This window comes from Leptosomus discolor, chromosome 1 (genome assembly GCF_034619465.1).
Source record: "Leptosomus discolor isolate bLepDis1 chromosome 1, bLepDis1.hap2, whole genome shotgun sequence".
Taxonomy (NCBI): domain Eukaryota; kingdom Metazoa; phylum Chordata; class Aves; order Leptosomiformes; family Leptosomidae; genus Leptosomus; species Leptosomus discolor.
The window spans coordinates 21,450,531-21,472,370 of record NC_141391.1 but is presented as its reverse complement, the minus strand read 5'-3'; the positions used below and the strand labels follow the sequence as shown (position 1 = coordinate 21,472,370).

At 38.0% G+C, this 21,840-nt stretch overlaps 1 protein-coding gene across 1 annotated transcript in view; it reads left to right on the top strand.

The window, feature by feature from the left end:
- MIPEP (mitochondrial intermediate peptidase) overlaps nucleotides 1-21,840 on the top strand; it is a 76,185-nt gene that overhangs the window by 31,417 nt on the left and 22,928 nt on the right. Inside the window, exons 11-16 of the mRNA XM_086481824.1 lie at nucleotides 1,336-1,489; nucleotides 2,456-2,533; nucleotides 3,544-3,748; nucleotides 7,300-7,409; nucleotides 14,173-14,247; nucleotides 19,979-20,098. Of these exons, the coding sequence (XP_086337950.1) occupies nucleotides 1,336-1,489; nucleotides 2,456-2,533; nucleotides 3,544-3,748; nucleotides 7,300-7,409; nucleotides 14,173-14,247; nucleotides 19,979-20,098 (742 nt within the window). The remainder of the gene's footprint in view (nucleotides 1-1,335; nucleotides 1,490-2,455; nucleotides 2,534-3,543; nucleotides 3,749-7,299; nucleotides 7,410-14,172; nucleotides 14,248-19,978; nucleotides 20,099-21,840) is intronic.

Sequence of the window (21,840 nt, the reverse complement as noted above, 5' to 3'; positions counted from 1 at the left end):
GGACTTTGGGTTTAGGTCTTTTCTTTTGTGCGTGGGAGTGGGAAGGAAGGAAGGAAGGAAGGGTAGGTGAGTGGGTGGAGACCAGCTGACTTTCACAGATTTGGATCATAGGCCTTAACATAGCACGGCTCTCATCTTGAGTGTTGTAGTCTAGCTGATGCATGTTTAAATTTCAATGACTAGTCACCATGTCATTAAGAAGCAAAAGCAGAAGAGCATGAAAGAAGAAGATAGAAGGGAAGGACTGTGATTCTCTAAGAGTTAAACAGTCTTTACTCTGAGACCCCATAAAATGCTATAAATAACCTAACACTTGGACTTTGTGAAATGAGGGAGCAAGAACATTTTTGCCATTTGAGGTGCACACACAACCACAAGCAGATTCCAGTTCTGATTTTGCGGTCCTCTCCAAAGAGTTGTGTGGCCCTGAGCAGCTTGTGGAAGGTGTAAGTTTGCAAAGCATTTGTTTGCTTGATACACTGGTACTTTGTTTACTTTTTAGGGTCAGAGTCTTGGGAAGTTTGAGCCCAAGTATAGGCTGCGTACATCTCATCTCTGAACTACTTTTGTAATTGCTTTTTGTTCATTCTCGGTTTATGTGTGCACATGCACATGCATGGTGTCTTCCTCCCCATGTGTGTCTTCTGTGCTACAGTCTCTTGGACATATGTAGCTGTTTGATGTTTGGCTTAGGAAGCTTGGCCATGTTTGAACTCCATGTCACATTCTATAAAATCTTCACATGGCTCAAAGCTGTAAGATACTTTCTACATGATTCAGAGAGTCCCCAGAGCTTGAGGTGTGATTCATACGTGGGAGGAAATTGTGTCTCCTTGATGTTTCTATTGCTCCAGCGAAAGATAAGACTGCAGAGTCAGCAGCGCGTACTGGTTGGTTTCCTGCCCTAGCTGAGGATTTGACTTACACCACAGCCAAAGCTAGCTTTGTTTTCTGATCAGCCATGCGGCACAGTCTTGGCATGGGAATGGCACTTGAGTGCTGGTGGCCTCTTGTGGGTCAACAGCCACAGCCTGGCCACCCATGATGTTGCCATGGTCTGTTTGAGCTACCTGTTGGCAACATTTCTGAAAATCATAGTCAACATCTGCTGAATTTGGTATCCAAATTTGAATATAAGAAAAGTTGAGTTATTGTGAAGCAGTGTGCCCTAACTAGTCTGTGACTTAGTTTCACTATTTGAAGAATAAAGCGAAACATGCTCAATAAGGGCCTTGAGGCTTATCTGGTGTATTTTGTCACATCCTGTGACTTGGAGGTGAAGACTGTACTTTATGTAGCTCAACTGACTCGTTTGGGATTCTTGTATTTCCTTAGGTACAACATTGATCCTAGCTTGTACTGTCCATTTTTCTCTCTTGGGGCGTGCATGGAAGGTTTGAACTCTTTGTTCAGTCAGCTCCTGGGAATCTCCCTTTATGCTGAACAGACACAGAGAGGAGAGGTTTGGTCTGAAGATGTTCGAAAGTTGGTAAGTATTCTTGTTCCCAGCATCTGAAATGACAAAGGGAAGTTAGACAGGGTGGTGTGTTCCTCTAGACCACGAATCAGATTTTGTTTTAAAATTACTTGCACACCTATAAAAAGCACAGACTAGTTGTCTAATTTTAGCTGAAGTTAGACCTCAAAGGCTTCATACGCTCTCTAAGCGCCTTTTGTATGCTTGGTATTTTGTGGCCTTTATAGTATGTCTCTGTGAAGGGACCCTGAATCAGAAGCAGTTTCTCTGTTTGGAGGTTATTGTTGTACCTTTTAGGCTGTCCTTCTGAAGGAGCCCTGCTAGTTTTTTTAGTTTCGATTTGTAGATGACTGTAGATGACTGTAATGCTGTTGGTGCATATTCTAGCAGTCATGTGTCTTTGCCTTGTTTTTTTTTTATTCTGTATGTCATCTTTACTTTGAGATTTGTTTTTATGTCTTTATTTTTCTGTCCCCTTTTTGAGGGGGGTGCAAAAAATAAAAACTTGGGCAATAATTCAGTCATCAGGTTCCCGGGTTCCTCTGTTGTCTTTCCTCCATGTACTTGCTGCCAAATGTTCTTCACTGCTCTTCCACCTCCAGCAAGAGCTGCTGTTCTTTATATCCTGTGAGTCAATTTATAATTACTCCTGACTCTTTCTATTTTTATCTCCATGGTAAGTCAGCTTCTGTTACTGTTGACTTCTCAGAAGTCATTTAGGGGCTACAGGCAGTATTTTGAGTGACTAATTAGTTTTAAGTGAAATGCAGAAAAGGCTATAATTTGAGGGACAAGTTGTGAATCTTGTGTATATATATTTTTTTTTCTAACTAAAATTGCCGACATATTTTACATTAATTATGCCCAGTTTATTTGTCATTTATTCATTATAAATCTTTGGATTAGAATACTATGTCTTCAGTTTACGCATATTATCAGTGCTTTCACCGTGGAAATGATACTTTTTTTTTTCTTCAGGCTGTTGTTCATGAAACTGAAGGTTTGCTAGGATACATCTATTGTGACTTCTTTCAGCGACCTGATAAACCACATCAGGTAACATTTATGATCTGATTCCAGCGTGGGTTTTACTTGAGTAACGACTGTAGCGTTAGGGCCGTTTGCGTTCAGTGTAAGTTTAGTAAAAGTTACCTCAATTTAAAATAAATTAAATTTAAACAGAGAAAGTCTGTAACTTCAAATGTGGTTTTAGGTAAAATATTTCTGTGAGTAACCTTTCGTTTAGAAAATGTCACTCTATAGGCTGAACTCAGACTCTTTGTTCTACGGAATGACAGGCACTATGAAACATTGTAGAACTCTGTTTAGAGAAATGATAGATTTTTAAACACCTATTTTCTGGACTACAAGTGAAAAAACATCTGAAATTTTAATACTTTCTAAAGGTGAAAGCTCATAGTGACAACTAATTTTTAGTCAAAATTCTGCTTAAAACTGTAGATGGTTCCAACTGTTGTGGCTCACTCACGCTGCCTAGTGCCAGTGTATTAACTATATGTTGCAGTACAATAGACACTTCACTCTGTAGAAGCATCTGCACCTTTAGTGAGGTGGTGAGTGCACAAACTTTAAATCTACATTAGTTTAATATATTACCCTGTTTTGCTAATATTTCACTATATACTAGGAGTGCTGTGCAGTATATTTTATAAAGAAGTTACTGATGAAGAATGAGAGACATTAATCTATAAATTATGGATTTGGCACATCAGTAAATTTCTTTGAGCTAGTGATATTTTTTAGAAAAATTGAGAGGTTTTGATAATTCTAACCAAAAAAATATTAAATTTTGTTTTCTAAAAGCAGCACAGTTTTCTTTATGGAATAAGGTAGTTTCCTTATGAATGTGAAACAAGTAATAAAGATGAAACAGCGTGCTGCTATGGAACAAGGCTGTTAGTGATGATCAAATTCAACTTGTGTGACTGAGTATATCTTTAGGTTTGATTTAATAGTTTAAGTTTAATATAATAATTTCATCGTTGTTTTAATGTCATTGATGTAATGACATTGGCTGTCCATGTGTTTGCTTTTATCTTGGAAAGGATTGTCACTTTACAGTTCGTGGAGGCAGGCTAAGGGAAAATGGAGAGTACCAGCTGCCTGTAGTTGTTCTTATGCTTAGCTTGCCCCATTCAACAAGGGGGGCACCAACGCTGTTGAGTCCTGGCATGATGGAGAATCTCTTCCATGAAATGGGCCATGCTATGCATTCTATGCTGGGAAGAACTCGGTACCAACATGTCACTGGTAAGAAGGTTAGGTTATTGATTTTTTTGTTTTAGTTAAATGTTTAATTTCTAGAAGAAGGGAGTAGATTAACCCAAAACAAAACAAGAAAAAAAAAAAAGAGGATGAACCAGAAGTGGTTGAGTCGTATTAATACTTCTACAGCTTTGATGACTTGAAAATACAATATCAGATCCCCAGATATTATCTAAAACCCAACCAAACAGCACTTGAATATTCTTCTGCTAATAAAAATTAGGCATTTGTATCTCTCCTTTCTCTACTGCTGATCTTTGTTCTAGTGCTCTTGCAAGTTTGCCTTATGTGAAGTTTGTAATAATGGAATAGTTGGAGGACTGAAAATAAATGGAGCTAAACTTGTACCTAGTGTAAAAGTGAAATGAATCCTGGCTTGGAAGTGATTTAGGAAATTGAATTAAGGAAAATCAGTAAATTAGTTCTTGCAAAGAGCATACACTGGCAATATGGAAAATCTGTAAAGCCAGACCTTTTCTAGTTGATTCTGATTAAAGCAAAGTTGATAAATTAAGAACATACTGTGTTTGCAAGCATGATTAACTGGTAGGCCTTTTTATCATACGTAAATGAACATGAATGAATGTGCAATCATAGCTTAGTGAATGCACAGAGAAGGAATATTGCCTTTTTTCATTTAGTCCCTGTTCTCAAGCAGTGGCAACGAGTGTATTGTCTGACAGCTTGCAGGCAGCTGTGGCCTTCTGCAGTTGCGACAAATGGGTCAAAGACGTATTTTGACTAAAGGTGCTTGGCATGCTACTTCTGCCTGCGGACAGCTTGCTGTATCCTCTTCTATAATAGTGTGCTGGAAATTCCGTTTGCAGTAGACATTCACTTATTAAGAAAAAACCACACAGCCAAACCAGATGAAATTGTAGCTCCCTTGTTTGAACGATTTTTATTATGTTTTACCATTTTTATATTATGCTAATGATACAAAGGGGAGTTCATGGGAGAGTTACATGTTATCAACAGATACTTCATACCTAGTGACAAAATATTCTTTCTTAAATCTTCCACTTAAAATTAAAATAGACTGAGATGTAAGTACGTCACTACTGGGCATTGTTAAAAAAAATGAACGCTGTATATGCTCTTTCAGTATAAACTCTGTGTATTCTTTGGGAGTAAGAGCTCTCCTCCACCCCTTCCACTCATATGGCCTTGTTCATTTTGACCTCCAGCAGTACTTACATGCCTAAACTAACTGCTTTGGTGGGGTTCTTCTCTTGTGATGAATCATATGAATCTGCATGTCAGTCTTGAAGGGGCAGGAAATGGCTAATTTTGAGGCTCAGCCTTTCCATGAGCCCCTCGTTATGGTTTCAGCATTTCCTTAGCTCCAGGCAGTCCTTTGTCCTAGAGGATTTCACCCAGATCCATCATTGCAAAAGCAGCATTGGAGGTCAGTTGTGTTGTTTCTGCAGAGAACCTTTTTCTAGGTTTTGGAATGTGTGACAATGCAATGGGTCATCCCAGGGATGTCCGTTAGGGGCTATCTGCTCTCATGAGACACTAGGGTGGCAGAGTGTGGAAACAAGATGACTACAGGCTATTGTGGGAACTAAGAATTTGACATTCTAGTTGAGATGCACTGAGTATTTGACATCTTTACCACTCTCCCCTACCTTCCTTTTCTGATTAAAGTTCCCAAATATTCAGGAACCCATTCTGCTGCTAGTGGGCCCAACACTTGGATAATATGTTTTTGAGTTAAGATATGCTTCAAGTTAATCTGTCATTTTACTGTATGCATTTATTGGTTGTTTAATGCATACGTGTGTGTATAAGATTTTTTTAAAACCTAGCTTGTATTCCGTTTTAGTTTATCTTGCAGTAGAGAATATCTAAATTTGTTTTACAGGAGGACTGACTTTTCCCAGATAACTGCCCAACCTTTTACCTTTCTGACTTTCAGATAATGTAATTTTTCAGGAGTCTATTTAATGGTTATCAAAAGAATCCTGTCACTTCATTAAGAAGCACTGAGAAAGCATAAATGGGTAGGAGAACATCAATGTAGTTCTGTAGGTTTTGTCTTGGGACCTGTCTTGTTTTAGGCTTCTTAAAAATGATTTTCGAACAACAATAAAAAAGGCTCTACTAATGAAATGTGATGGCACAAAAGGAGGATTGGGATATTGTATAAGAACTGAATGACTGGATACTGCAGTGTTAGAAGTAAAATGCAATTCAGAACTACACAGTGCAGATCATGTATTTAAAGAGTACAAAGAGAAATTATGCTATCAAATGGATAATTCAGCAGTGGTGGGGGAAGAGAAGAACAGTTTTAGATATTAATGCGGAACTAGAAATAGCTGATGTGTTTGTGAAAGGGCGAATGTGATTTGAAATGACATCAGAGGTGTATCTAACAGCAATAAGTTTTACAATAATTAAGAAGGATACTGGTGAAACCTCATGCAATACTTGGGCATGGTTTTGTGCCTCTGCTTGGAAGGTGAGTTCAAACTGAAGCAGGTGCAGAGAAGAGCTACAATGGATAGTCTTTTAGCCTTTATCTTGCCTTTGGTTAATGATGGCTGAGAGAGGATATAATTTCTCTCAATTTAGGAGCTGAAAATCAGTGTGGGAAATGCTATTTATACTAAAGAGCAGTATTGGTCTGAAAACATTGAGTATAAGCAGATTGTAAATTCAGATTAAAAATTAGAGAAAGATTTGTAAAGATCAAAGGACTGATTTTAAAAAATAGTCTTCAAGAAAGAATAGTAGAAGCAAATAAACGTACTTAATTTAAGACTAGTTTTGAATGTTGACATTGTCTCTAGCAGACAGGGATAGAGGTGATGACCCAGTGGGTCTGTTATTAAAGCAACAACTTTGTACCTCCCTAACTTTAATGTAGAAATTAGAAATGCAGCTGATTTGGTGATGTGTTATACTTCTTAGTAACTTCCATTGTGTAAGGTACTGATAAAGATTAGAGTAAGCAAAATTTTTGGGAAAGTTCTTTTTGAAAATACTAACTGCTAAGATACTACCTCAGTACACTTAGAACACATCCTCAATCTGCAAGAGTGTTCCTTGGATGAATGATTTGGTATTATAAAGTGAGATTAATATAAAGAATAAGTAAGCTCAGCAAAGAGATGGAAGCTGAAAATTGTAACTGTGAATGGGATTAAGGCAGAGTTTTATTTACATTGTAGTTTGATTTAGGTTTAGGACACTTAAATAGATTTGGTGTTTCATGTAGGGCCAGTTTGGCTGCAGTCTGGTTTAGCTTAAAAAGGGTGTGATCCAGAGCTTTATAAGGTGCCTCACCCAGCTGTTCAAATATTTTGTTTTACTTTGTGATTTATAGTAAAATGTGTAGGATTATAATGAGGCTTTTCTGGAAATATGTACAATAATGCTATGGAAATAAAATACTGACTTAATAAATGAAAGAACGTTAAAGTTCACCAAAAGTCCAAACTGAAAATTGTAAAACCTTTTGGGAAGAGTTAACTATTTGTGTTAATGAAAATAGCAAATGCTAATGTGTACAATTATTTTACGTCTAGGAACCAGATGTCCTACTGATTTTGCTGAAGTTCCCTCAATTCTGATGGAGTACTTTGCAAATGACTATCGAGTGGTTAACCAGTTTGCAAGGCATTATAAAACGGGACAGGTAGGGAAAATTAATATGTAAAATATTGAAAATAGGAATAAATGTACTAACAAAAAGAATCACATTTTCGTGTGTTATTTGTTAATAATGTTCAAAGTAGAAATAAACAATGGATAGAAAATATTTTAATATTATAATTTCAGTTATTCAGAAATAAATGTTAATATTCTTATTGCAGAAAAGATAAATGTAATCTGTAAAAGAATACCATGTCCTTGTATCCAGGGTTCCAATTACATATTTAAAACTTTCAACTTTTTTTTCCTGCAAAAATTGTGTAGTTTCTACGCTACACAGACTTAGTGCAGTAGGTGAACAACTTCTGTGTGAATCAAGTTATGTGGTTTGTCTTAATTTAATTACAGGTAAGTTATGACGAAAATAGTGATTCAGCATTGAACTGTCTAAAGTCTGTCTTAAAATAAACCTCAGGTACGAAATCGTGGAAGTAAATGGAAATGATCTGCAGTGTTTAAAAACTCCCATATTTAGTGCAGCGTAGGGTAGTGATTGAAATATTTTGTGATGCAAAGTGTACTGCTTTATTTAGGATGAGATTAGGATTACTTAGATTCTGGCAGGCAGAAATCTGCGTTAAAACTTTGATCTCTTTTTTATGTAAAGCTGTTCTATGCCAGTCTACTGCAAAGACCTTCTTCTTATGGGGAAATTTAGAAAACAGTGCTCGTTGGAACCAGGTGACTTTTGGTGGTCGTGTTAACACATGGCAGCAGACCATGATTTGTATTTGTACAGCCATTTCAAAAATACAAACCAGTAAACAACAACCAAAGATCATCTTCTAGTGCTTTTGATTGAAGCAAGTTTTAGTGTATTCAGATGTGGTGGTTGAAGAATAGACTACCCATCAATGCAAAAACGAGAAAGCCTCTTAAGTTGTGTAGTGTTACACTTCATTGAAGCATTTATCCAACAGTAAGCAGTCAATGTATTTCAGTATTATGAAACTGCAATTATGTTTGCCTCCACTGAACAGTTAGTAAAATATGTTTCTTGATTTCTATTTTAGTAGATACTGAGAAATTTGCTCTGTAAATCTGCTTTTTTCTTTTATTTTTACAGAGCAATCATTTCTGCAAAATTGATTGCACTAAGAAAATCTCTTTGAAACCTGGGAGTTAAAAGTACTCGATTCAGTAGTGTTCATCGTTTATGTGTTTGAGTCCACATACCGAAATACTGCTTTCTAGAGCTCCGTATAAAGTTCATGTAGTGTTTAAACGTTGTGGAGTTAATCTGATTGCATATGAGTTCAGAGAATAAGCTTGGCTAAAACATCTGAAAGAGATTTGTGGAACATTATTTATGGCTTTGTATTTTCAAAATGGCTTAACAAATCTAAACCATGTTTATTTGCAGTGCAAGAGCTAAGAACCAGACTCTGTGTCCCATTTGGCAATGCCTTAAACTTCTTCTGTTTATTGGTGGCGAAATCTTGCCCTTTCAGAGTGCAATTGAAAGAGATTTAATGTAGCAATTCAGTCTTGAAGGGGGCAGGGCTGGATTATGCTGGAAGATGAGAAAAGGAGCCTGAAACTGCTGTGTGGCTTTTGAGGGCTTTAGACAGCTTCCTTTTAATTGCTTTTTTAAAAACTTAGAATGTATTTTTAAGCCATTATCCAACATATATAAATCTGCTTTTGCTTATGTTGCGTCATGTAGGCTAGCTTTAAGAATCTGATACAGGTTTCTCTGTGTGTCATTTAAATAGATTAAAGTCATCTTTTCTGTTCTCGAAATTTAGTGATTTTTACAGCAATTACTTTTATCGGTTGTATATATGTAACAAAGTTCTTTGAATAGAAAATCCCAGCTCTTACATTTACAACTTTTATAAAAATGCTTTTGAGGTTTATATTTTCTGTGCTTGTTCCCTGACTAATTTTCTGGTGTGCAGATAGAAATTTGAGTCAACATTTTCTTCTCCAGTTTTTTAGTTATTTGAAAGAAAAATGAGTTCGCTTTATCCCCTTTTTGAGGGGAGGTAATGAGGGTGAGTGAAACAGTTAAAATGTGAAATTTGTGAAACCATTTCATCCAGATGTTGTTCCGTATGAGAAGTTCCATCAAGTTTCTTCTTATGAATAAAGAGATGGAGCTTTTCTGTGCGAGAAGGATCTGTCCTGCAGCAGCTACACCAATGTAGCTCTACTGGATGTTCACAAGGGTACGTTTTTTTACTGACCCAGCTTGTTGAGGAGGCAGTGCAGATAATTTGAAAAAGCATCCTTCTTTTGGCAGTGCTGCATCAATGCTATAGATTTTGCATGTAAATTTTAGGTGGCGTAGTTTTTAACACTCCTACCGAACATAATTACATCAGGAGAACTTGTTAGCATAGTCTCAGCTTATGATTTCCCTTGCTATAAAAGCCAACTGTAAGACTGGTCCTGAGGATCCTCACTTAGGGTCAGTGCTTATACTTATGGGAAGAAGAGGGGAAAGAGGTGGTGTTTTGATTATTAAAACACAAGGACTGTTGAAAACTGGATTTTAGTAGCATTGCAGAAAAAGGATTTGGTGGGCAGGCTTTCAAAGATGAGAATGTGTTATGCGTATGGATGCAGATCATGAGGATCTGGTCCAAGATATCTTGAAGTTTGTAGAAAGCTTGTCTCTGCTTTCTGTGCATTTTGGATGGTTGTGCTGTTGCGCACTGAGGAGTGAAAAAGCTTGCAAGCTCTTCTGGCAAAAGGAGCAAGTCTTATGAAATTACTTCAGAAAGCTGGCCAGCAGAAAAATATTTTTTCCAAGAAAGCAGCAAGCCTAGTTTTCCTTTCATCTTAAAGATAACTCAAAGCAGAAAATCCTTGAGGAAAAAAAAAAGAAATAGAGAGGACTGCGTTAATTAGTTACTAAAGTTGAATTACTCCGGTAAGCTCATGAAGTCAAGCCATACCAAAATGAGGTAACACTGCTTGAGCAGACAATCTGGTGCATGCATACCATTCTGTATCACTGTGTGTTTGTTTAATTTTGATTGTTAAGTGCATAGATGTGTGGTAGGTCTGTCAAGCTAAATCGTTTTAAGCTTGTGTGTCGTCTGAGGCTCTCTTGAACAAGGGCCAGTATTTCAGCTGTTCAAGTTTGAACTGACTTCATTTTTCACAGAGGTGGAATTACAAAGGCAGTACTGTATTAGCATGATTACAAGAATAAGCCCACGGACAGTCAACAGTTGTAATGTGTCGTGGTTACTACACAGCAGTAAGGAGTTAAATGTGCTTTGGGGCACACAGTATTCTGTTCTTTTAGCCACCGTGGCAAACGTGCTGAAAAATTCATGCCAAGATCTTAAAGTTACTTAATATAGAAGGATGGAAAAGTGGAACCTGAAGTAAAGCATGTAGTGTTTAAATTTAAAAACCTGAATGGTTATTCAATTAACATAGTTTTAGCCAAAGCTCTGTGAAGTCTTTCTTTTAGAAGGAGGATGACAGCTTGATTCTGGTTTTATCGGAGAGCTCATCTTTCAGGATAAGTAAAATAATCATGCTGATGCATTTTTTTACTTCACTCAGCTGCTTATTAAGGGGCTGTATGAGATTGTAATGAAGCAAGGAGAAATAGTTCCTATTGCCTGAAACTGTACATCTTCCTCAGTACATTCAAGACTTCAGCGTGTCTGTATGCCTGGCATTCACAGAAACAAGCTTTGGAGAAGTGTGATGATCTTTGTAAAAATTCTCTGGAGCCTAATTTTAGTTTCCTGAAATCTTAAATTTTAAAACCCTGAAGCTGCTTTGGGAAAAATAAGTGATCTCCTTTTATCATTCTTTTAATTTAATCTAATTTTGTCAATGTTCTTCTGGTGCCAAATTCTGCTTGGCTTGTGAATTATGATCACAGCACAATCTTTGAGCCAGATCAGTAGCACTGATAGATTTAAACAAAAGAACATTTGTGTCTTTCTCCTGTGCTTTTTTGTCAATAGGTATTGTCATAAGAGTGATTTGTAATTTCTTGTTGATTCTTATCTGCTCAGTTTGATCTTCAGGGCAGAGTAGATCTACGTTGTTTGATATTCATATGGATGGAAAAAAGATAAAAAGATTTTCTTGGAGGATATTTGTATTACCTACATTTTACTTGGTCTTTAGAAGGTGGTGCTAAGCCATCTCCTGTGCAAAGAGATTTTAGTACATTATTAGTGATCGTTTTGTGTCACCCCTCGCAAGTTAGATTTAGAACAGGACAAATGCTTGTAGCAGAACATAAGGAAGAAACTGGGGAATGCAGAAGCTGCCTTTTCAGCAGTCTTCTCTGGCTTGAGGTCAGCTATTTGCAGTACAGTCAAAAGAAGGCAAGACTCTCTTGGGTGGAGAGTCTGTAAGAAATATTTAACTCTGAACTGAGAATTAGACCTGCTTCAGTTGTTTCTTGAGCAGGGCTGGATGTGACCAACTCTCCCAGGGAGCGTACAAAGTCTGTCCACATTGCTGAGCCTGGCTGCTTCGTGCCCCAGTGAACTGCAAACTTGGATTTCCCAATTCAGTTGACAATCTGTGGGACTGTGGTTTACCAAAATGCCTGTTAGAAAAGTCTTAGTCCCTTTTGTTTTATTTATTTTGTGTACCAGTGGAAAGCCTGTGCACTTAACTTCCTCTTACAGTCATTTAATATGGCTGAAATATAGATTTGAAAATCCATTATGTTGAAAGAGCTAGTTTGACCTTAGTGGTAGGAGTGCTCTTGGCTTTAACACTCTTAATTTATAACTGTGTAAAATACACATATATGCTGTTGCCAGGCTTTTGGATGTTCACCTTTTTTTTGACACTGACAAATTACAGTTTAAGAATTCCCATCTAGTTTTCTCATATTCTACTGTATCCAAAATACAGGTGCCCCTAGAAGAAATCAGTTTTGTTTAATTCCATACTATGGTACTTCACTACAAAATGAAAGCCTCCAAAAAGCTGCCAAAGCTTGGTGATAGTTTTGGTGCTTAATAACAAAATCTGTTCAAAATTCGGTGCTTTTCCTTACACGAGGGTTTCTTGCATGACAACTGGAACTGTGTTATTGCAAACTCACATGTGGTTTAGTTCCAGGACAAAAAGTCATTGAAGTGCATGCCTCACTCTGTGTAAGAGAATGAGACAAGAGATGCTCATAGACCCAGGAGAAAAATTGTCCACCCAAAATACTTATGTATTTTTTTTTTTACTTTGCTTCTTGCCTTAATAACTTTTCTGCATAACTAAGTAGTATTTTGAAAAATACTAAATCCTGTATAGAACCTCAGTGTAGTCAGCTACTGATAACTGCCCAGTTACTCTTACTTTAGTAGTCCAAAACTATCATGTAATTTGGAACAGATTTTTTTGTATATGGAAAGGGTAAATACTGGCCTAACAAGGATATGCTGTAGGACAGCTTTCATGTTCATTGGTTCATTTTTCCATGTTGAAATTTAACAGCTGTGCACATTTATGACAGGCAAAATAGTGGGTGGTGTTCTAGCCTGTTCTAGACTCAGCTAACATTTGTCTTGGAGAAGAGATTACAAGCCTTGGCAAGCTACTGCGTAAAACAGCTGTACAACTCGAGAGTTTTTCTTACCTGCTTTAATGTCCAGATTCCACAGAGTTAATTGATAACATTTACCTCACTTACGTGTAACTTCTCTGGAGTTGGGTTTTTACTCTGTGAAGATTAACGTTGTTTGTCTTGAAGACCTATCATTTGCACAGAATCTAAGCATAAGGCTCTGTCATCAGGATCTGTAGACTTTCATGTATTATGTCTTAAACACTTCAACACACTGTAAAATTGTAGGTGTGCTTTTAGAGTTCAGTGTAATACCAAACATCTGTATTACATTGTACAACTTGTAGTAACTTTCTTAATTTTTTAGCAAGAACACAATTATTTTAACCATATTTTATATGTTTGGTTAATAAAATTGCTAGCAAAAAAAAAAATATACTTACTAGGAAAAACATCTATTGAAAAGTTTCAGGAAGCAGTGGAAGAAGTGTAAGGTCAGGCATTTGTGTACAGATACTCTTAAAAATCTTGGCATTAAAAAGCCTTTGGATGTACTTGTAGACATCTGGCTAGAAAGTCAAAACCAGTTTGCTTAATGACCTGAAAAACGTCTCTGACTTTCAGCCGGTGGTGGTGGCATAGATAATTTGCCTTAGATGTGGAATAAATTCAACTTTGTTAAAAACTTCAAAGGGTAGATATTTACTGTTCAGTATGACCAAACATTTTTATGTGGGTTAGGTAGAAGGCCTGATGCTGCTGTCCCAGTTGAAGTTAGGAAAACCCCACCAGGTCAATGGGTGTTATGTGGGCCTCCGTGTAAATCTAAGTGAACTGTGCTCAATGACCAAAGGAGAATCTACTGTAATATCTGTTTTTGAAGATTAGTCAGGATGACCTGGGAGGACTTTAACTGCCCCGTCTGTTCTTTATCTCTAAAGATAGTCATAATATTTTTAACAGGCATATAAGGGAACATGAGATCAATTTATAGAAAAACAAACGCTGAGAAACAGGGGTTTCTTGATTGGTATGTAAATTACTGTCGATATCTTAATTGCTCATTTAATGCTTTGTTTAGCAAATGAGATTTCCTTCCTCAATGCCAAGCACTTCAAGTGTCTTTTCATTACCATCAAGAGTCTTTTTTTTCCCCTCATCTTCATCCGTGTCTAGCAGTAAGCGTACTATTTACAAATATACGACAGTTCTAAATATGTTCTGACTTTTTTTTTTTTTTTAATTTAAGCCACTACCAAAAAACATGGTGTCAAGACTATGTGAGTCCAAAAAGGTGTGTGCTGCAGCTGATATGCAACTCCAGGTATGTTCTTTGCATTCTGGTCTCTACTCTCTATCCGGAACTTACAAAACCTATTTTATTTCTTATAATTTTACCAAATTTTTATTTTTAATGTAGGCACACTGTCTAACTATATGCAAATTAGTGCGAATTAATTCAATTTTATATTAATTTTCAAGTTTGTTTTTGTGAACATATTCTGTGCTGTCTGCTTAAAGCTAAATGTCTAAATCTGTAGGAAAATATCACGAAAACCACAGCTTTTGGAAATGGTTGGATTATCAGGATTCCCAAATGTGGTTTAAGATTAAGTTCTTAAATTAATGGAATCATTTAAGGAGAATTTGCAGTAGAGGAACTATAGTGTACCTTCAGATCATTAAAGTATAGCAGGACTGAGGGATACAGGCCACCTTAGTAAAATCAAACCAGCTCGTTTATTTACCAGAATGTGATTTTAGCTCCTTGTCTTCTGCAGCTCCAGTATGAAAGCATCAACTTGTTGCTGCCATCAAAATTGGTGGCTGAGCTGTAAGGCTGTAAGACTTCTCTGTCACAATGTGAGGAGTGGTAATAAAATTCATAAACCTCTTTTTTCTGTGGGTAGATGTGATTGTCATTCCCGTAAACAAACTGTCACTGTTGCTTTTCTTCAAAGGAAGTAAAGGAAATTTGAGTTCCATCTAAAATGGGTATTTAGGTTTTTTCAGTCCTGCAACAGCAGTTCTCAGATGGGAACAGTAGCATTAGCATCCAGCCAAGTTTTTTTACAGTGAGAGTTTGGCTGCATTTAGTATACTACAAGCTTCTGCTATGTGATTCTTGTGATTTAGTTTTCTTCTTTGTTTTGCCTTAAGCCAGAAGCATGTAATTTTTCTTTTTTACAGTTGACCTAGTGTTTATGTGGATAACTCTGCTAGTACCTTGATAAAGGGTAGTGTGGAAAAGAAACAAATTTAAAGATCAGATCTTTGTAATTCTTCATTTTGAACAAAGTGCCGAAATGATTGCAACCCTGTCTACAAACATGAGTTATGCTGGTTAACTAAAGTTGATTTAAAAGAAGAACTTAGTTAAATATTTGCAGTTTGCTCTGTGCTGTTATAGTGATTTAAAACTAATCAGAATGCTGGCGTGTGGACCTGTAAATGTAAACGTGTCAGTAACACTAATCAAAACCAGACTTAACACTGTTTTCAGTGTATACATGTATTTTTCATTGGTTAAACTTAATGGGTGTTTGGATTACTCTTTCAGTGCAGCAGTGTCTGTCAGTGGCCAGTGTTGGCTGTGCAGGTGTGAACAAGGAGTGTGCTATCTGTGGCTATACCTCTGTGACATGAATACAGCTGCACCCTCTCTGCAGGTCTGATTTTGAAATGCACACTCCTGGCTCCGAAGGTTCTCAGATAGCTGAGAATCTAGAAAGAATGTGGGCAAGAATATAATTAATTCATAAAGGAGTTTTTTGGGGAAAAAACCCAATTCTGTATTGAATTAAAATTTATACTGAGAATGCTTAGTGGTGGACCTCTATTCATGAAGTCCACCAACACAGAATAATTTGCCAATGTACAGACTAGTAACCACCAAAGTGATGATGAAGTGCTTTCACATGCACCCATTCTTTTCTGGTGTGTCCATAGCAGCTATATGTAGATCTGACAGATTTCCTTTAAACTTTTAATATGTCTTTGCTAGAATCTTGTCAAGACCAAATTGACAGCGTGGGGGCTAAATGGGCTTGGATACCAAGAACACTTTGAGTCACAGATACATTAACAAGTGACGCGGCCTCTGTGTCCTGTGGTGAGGGAGGTGGCGTGCTCCAGAAGTAAGTCAAGGAGAGGTCATTGCATTGATCCCATGGGGTGGGCTGTGCAACCCTGTGCCGCTGTTGGCTCTCAGCTGCTCCTGACGTCTCTGTAGGGTCTGTCCCAGAATGGCTCCAGAACCCATAGCTTTAGAACTGAGGTGAGAACACCCACTTCTGGTGGGCTCGAATTCCTGCGGGCACCTAATGATTGACTGGTGCTGGCAATGGTGCAGTGATTAAGCAGGCTGCTTGCCCTCAAATTACTCTTGTGTAGCTAACGTTCAACCAGTCTCAACCTGTGCCAAATGACCACAATGCCAAGCTGAGTAATATTATTTATTTCCTACTTTCAGCACCATGTTTTTGGAGATTCCAAATGTCATACCTGCAGAAGTACATACCCATTTCAAAGAGACAGACTGGCAGAGCCGTTCTGTTTATTAATTCAGGAAAAATGTCCCAAAGACATTGACTGCATGGCAAATACAAAGTTGATACATTCCTTTGTAGAAATGTGTGTTGTTACTCATGCATATTTAAAGGTGTAATGATTCATTGAAGGAAAACATATATTTCAATCTGCAGATGTGGAAGTATATATGTACTACTGATACCTAAAAAAACTATGAATGATGACTCTAATACCTTTCCTTCAGACTTTGCAAAGAGTATATTCTATCTGGAGGACTAGATGCTATGTAAGCTATATTTGACCTTTGAAAGAAAGAAAAATGCTCACAAATTTTCCAGCAGTAGGGAAAATGCCTAAAGGTTCTTTTGTGGTCTCTTCAGAAAATACGTTTATTGGCAAGTGAAAGTAAGAAATTATGCTGGTTTTTCATCATAACTGTAATACCTTGGCATTTTCTTCCAGCTCATGTAATCAGTTAATCAAGAGGAAAGGTAGGAGAATCCGTGCATCTTCTCATACGGCTTCTGCCAGGCAGACTGAGTCCCAGAGTCTTTCAGTCAGTAGTAATTTCACTGGAAAATGCATAATTGTTTACATATTAATGCTATTAAGCAAATGAGGAGCTAGAAAGAACTGGAAACAAGTGAAACTAATAAATACCAATGTCAGTGCAAAATAGAGGAACAATATGAAGATAGATAACTATTTGATGACCTTTTTGTATTTGTAGGTCTTCTGAGAAATCATCTTCTAGCTACTGCTTAGTATTAAGTGTTAGCATGCTCCTCAGCAGTATCTCTGGGATGTGTCTCCCTTTGCCATTTCAAAGGCCTGTGTAAACACACTGAACTGTGATTTGTAGATGGGAGTGCTTATGGCTATAAAGTTTATCCAAGTTTATTTTCAGGGATGGATTTTTTTTTTTTTAACTACACTGTCCAGGTGGCCTGCCTCATAGCTTTCGTCCCACGCTTCGCATGTGCCAGGATCAGGGGAAAGATTATAACTGCCTTCAGTAACTCACTTCCCTATCACCACGTTGTTCTTTAGGCAGTCCATTTCACTGGCCTTCAGCTGACATTTTCCCACTGCCTAGCTGTGAGTTGAGCTTTTGCTCCAGCTCCCTGACCACAAACTACTTGACTCCAAATTTTACTTTAGAGAAGGTCCACTTCAGTGCAATCCACTCCATCTTGTGAGGAACACTGAAGAGCAACGGCAGACAGGTCCTAACAAAGCTGGGAGACAGAAAAAAGAGAATCAAGGCTGGGCTGAAGCAGAATGCTAAAGTCTGTTGTCAGGTGCTGAAGTTTCTCATGTTTGGTTTGGAGTTATTTGGAGAGGAGAGGGAAGTTCATATGAAGTTGAGTCCTGCAGAGTAACAAAGGCCTAGGGTGACAGGAGAAAGTGAGTTTTCTAGGACTGTTGCATGAGGTAAATTTCAGATCTTTTCATGGTACTTACTGTTGGTCATATTCTCAGTCACCCTTGCTACCAGCAATGCTGTAGCTTTTGTTAAACTTTGTTAAAAAATGAACTGGGATTCTAGAGACCAGCTCTGAGGATGAAAAGTATAAGCAAAGGCATTGCGAAGCCTCTTCCTCTTCTAAGTTGAGTAAAAAAAAAATTGTAGTTTTTACAATCTAGTATAGGTTTTTCTTTAGATTTTTAGTTTTTCATGTTATCAATATAATGATGGGAAATTCCCCTGCAAAGTTTGGTTTTAAAAGATAAAATGCTGGTTAGTGTTTGCGATTTTGTGCAGTGACTTCATGGAGTTGTCTTCTGAACAGATATTTACTGCCTGCTGTGGGTTTGTAGATGGGCAATGTTAAGTGCTTGCATCTCTTGTTCAGTGTTGGTAGCTGGGACACAAAAGTGGCGAGGTCATTGATGACTGATTGACCTCTTTTCTCCTCATTAGCCGTGTAGAAAGCAAGCAGAAAATTCAGGAGTAGCTCCTGCAAGTGATGGCTTCTGCACCTCTCTCCTTATAACCCTCAGTTTTTCTTGGAAAAAAAATCAATTTTATCATTTGTCAACAAACACTGTCAAAGGATTTATTAAGATTCTGTATGTTAGAAGACAGCGTATTCAAACAGAAGGAATATGGTCCTTTAGAAACAGTCACAATTTTGGTGAAAGTATGTGTTGTATCCAGCCCAAATAAAATAAATGCTGAATTCTGATAGATTATTAAAGAGTTCAGAATGGTTTTGTACCCAAATTTCACAATAAAGAATCTTTTCACAGGTTGAAGGAGTTGTTCTATTCAGATAGTGTAAAACATAAATTCTCCTTGGATGAAGAATATCTCCAAACAGCCTTTTCTTTGTAAAATTTCTGCATTTTGTGGTTGTAATTCCTAAAACAGTGTGTTTATCTCATTGGGAATAGTATTGCAGTGTCCCTGGGAGTGTGACCGGGCCTGAATCTAGCCAAATTATTTGCTTCATCCCTTGCACAAAAGATTTTTGAGGCTCCCTGCCATCAGTTTTCCTGTGAAATGTGCCTACCACAGGATGGCCTGACCTGAACTCTTTGGCTTAAATATCTAGATCCACCAAACTTCTCAAAAATATCTTGTGTTGCACAGCGGTGGGTGTTCTCCTCTTCTGTCTTTCCTGCAGTTCCACAGAATAGGAAATCTTCGTGTTAAAAAAAATTAACGCTGCAATTTTTTTCAGTGATGGCACACACAGAGCCTTGGCACTGTCTTCTATCCATGCCTGTTTCATGTTTGCTGTTAAAGTGCCAGATATTCTGCTTTGCTATCTTTGCTTGAAAAGTCTTTTTATTGGTGCTGCTTTCCTGATCTCCGAACACCGCAGTAATGTAGTCATGCTTTTGTGTTCTGCTGTAGTTCCATATGCTTCTGCAAAAAAATTGCCTATGAACCAGCTCTTACCTCTGGCAAAGTACCCTCCTGGTGCAGTGTGATCTCAGGCTAAGCTTACACCGCAGCAATTTATTGCTGTGATTGTGAGGGCTAAAATAAAGGAGGCATCTGCCTTAGTACTACACAGTTCAAGTGCTCTAGCAGAAATTCAGGGGCATTAGCAGCCCTGTGTGCAGCTTCATTTGTTCACTGCCTGGGCTGTAACTTGCCCTTGCAGGTGTGATGTGTTCTCATGGCTGCATGCACATATCTTAGAATACTTGTTTTGCTGTGTCCACTCAAATAACTTTAAGTGTTTTTATTCAATCTATTTAAAAATACTCTTTTTGAAAAGGGGAATTGCTGGAGGGCTTCAGGGACAGGTCTTAATTTTATTTAAAAATGCAGGTGATTTAATACTGCCAGTGTTCTCAGTGACTGAAACACAGATCTATGATAGGTCATGATGGTGGTGGGTGGTTTGCTCCAAAAACATGTTTCTCTCCTTTTATATTATACTAAAAATAGAAGATTTACAAAACCATATATATTTAAACTCTTCTCTCTCCCTTTCTCTTTTGTCTCTTTTTTGGTTGCCAAATGCCTCTGCCATGTGCCAAAGCAAACATGTATTTTATCTCTTCAGGTATTTTATGCTGCCTTGGACCAAATCTACCATGGAAAACATCCTCTAAAAAAGTCAACCACAGAAATTTTAAAAGAAACACAGGAGAAAGTTTATGGATTGCCTTATGTACCTAATACAGTGAGTAGAAACATACTGACTGTATAAGCTACACCTTTTCTTTGACAGCATATTAATACCCCTACACCTCTCCCTGCCCCTTGCTCCATGCACGTACATTCTTACTGTTGTATTGTTATGTTGAAAGAGTTTTCTTTCTTTCAGGCGTTTTATCCAGAGAGTAGGGTGTTGGAAATTTCAAAAATCAAAATTTAATTAATGTACCCATTTTTGTACAGGTGTAGCCTTGTCATGCTGAACTTGATTACTTTTTCTTCTATTTTCTTATTAAGGAAGGCACTGGAAACAATATATCAGCAAGAGGGTTTATTCTACCTTTGCAAGGGACTGTTTGTAAAAGGCAACAAAACTCTGTGCTGTATGTTGGTGTTTGTATGCTGCCATTGTCAGCATGTGAGCACAAGTCAGCATGAAGTAAAACTTGGAAGTGAGTTTTTCTCACTGTACTGCTGTGACCTTTGGCATGTCGCTTATTTATCCATTCATGTGGTATCTGAAAGCATTAAAGCCTTGAGTTCTACCGAGCTATGTAGTTTTGACCTTCATCATGACTAACCATGCATTTGTTCTGTACTTCGTGTGACATCCAAAGGTGCAGTTCATGTAGATGATAGTCATGGGATTTCCTGGGCTGTCTGGAGCTGAATTCCCAGCAGTAACATGGCACGAATCACTGTTTGACACTTTAGTCAGAATACCCAGCTTTCTGCTTCTCAGGAAATATACTTTTCTCCTTAGCAAAAATGTGACTTTTGTTCTCTGAGAAGGGTATTAGGAGATGCATGCTTCAGCCCTTTCCTCGTCAAAACTGTATCTCATCTGCTGGCCTAGCGAAGCCAGAGAAGTGGGAGCAAGATCATAGAATCGTCGAATAGTTTGTATTGGAAGGGACCTTTAGAGGTCATCTAGTCCAACCCCCCTGCAGTGAGCGGGGACATCTTTATCTAGATCCTGTTGCTCAAAGCCCCGTCCAACCTGGCCTTGAATGTTTCTCGGGGTGGGGGTTCCAGCACTTCTCTAGGCAGCCTCTTCCAGTGTTTCACCACCCTCATTGTAAAAAATGTCTTCCTTATATCTAGTGTAAATCTCCTGTCTTTTAGTTTAAAACCATTACTCCTTGTCCTATTGCAACAGGCCCTGCTAAAAAGATTGCCCCCATCTTTCTTAAAGGCCTTCTTTAAGTATTGAGAGGCTGCAGTGAGGTCTACTCGGAGCCTTCTCTTCTCCAGGCTGAACAGCCCCAGCTCTCTCTGCCTTTCCTTTCAAAATGAGGCACATAAACTACACCTAATGAGTAAATGCTGCTGTGCTGCTGTGGTGATACCTATTTTAAGGTAAACCAAAGCATCATCCTCAGCAAATACCATGTCTTATGTGTCAACAGTAGGAGACATAGTGGGAAGAAAATCCCATCTAAGTCTGTATTTGCCATTCAGATACGTTTTATAGGCACTGGGGCAGTTGGCACTGCGTGGAGTAGTATTTACATTGGCTGCATTGAGACAGACGGTTGCAGAAGCTGGTGCCACATGCAAGGCAGAAAGGAAGAGTGGAGCAGACTGTAGACAGACAGAAGCACAGAGAAACAGCACTCTGTGAGACTTTGTTTTCCCGAAGAGTGCAAATCCCCATTTCTGGCTGGCCATTGCTTGTCTGTTCAAAAGTACACAGGGTTTGCTGCTGGCTCCTGGAGGGTGAAATTCCATCGGGATTTATTTGCTCTATTACTGAATCCAGAAGCT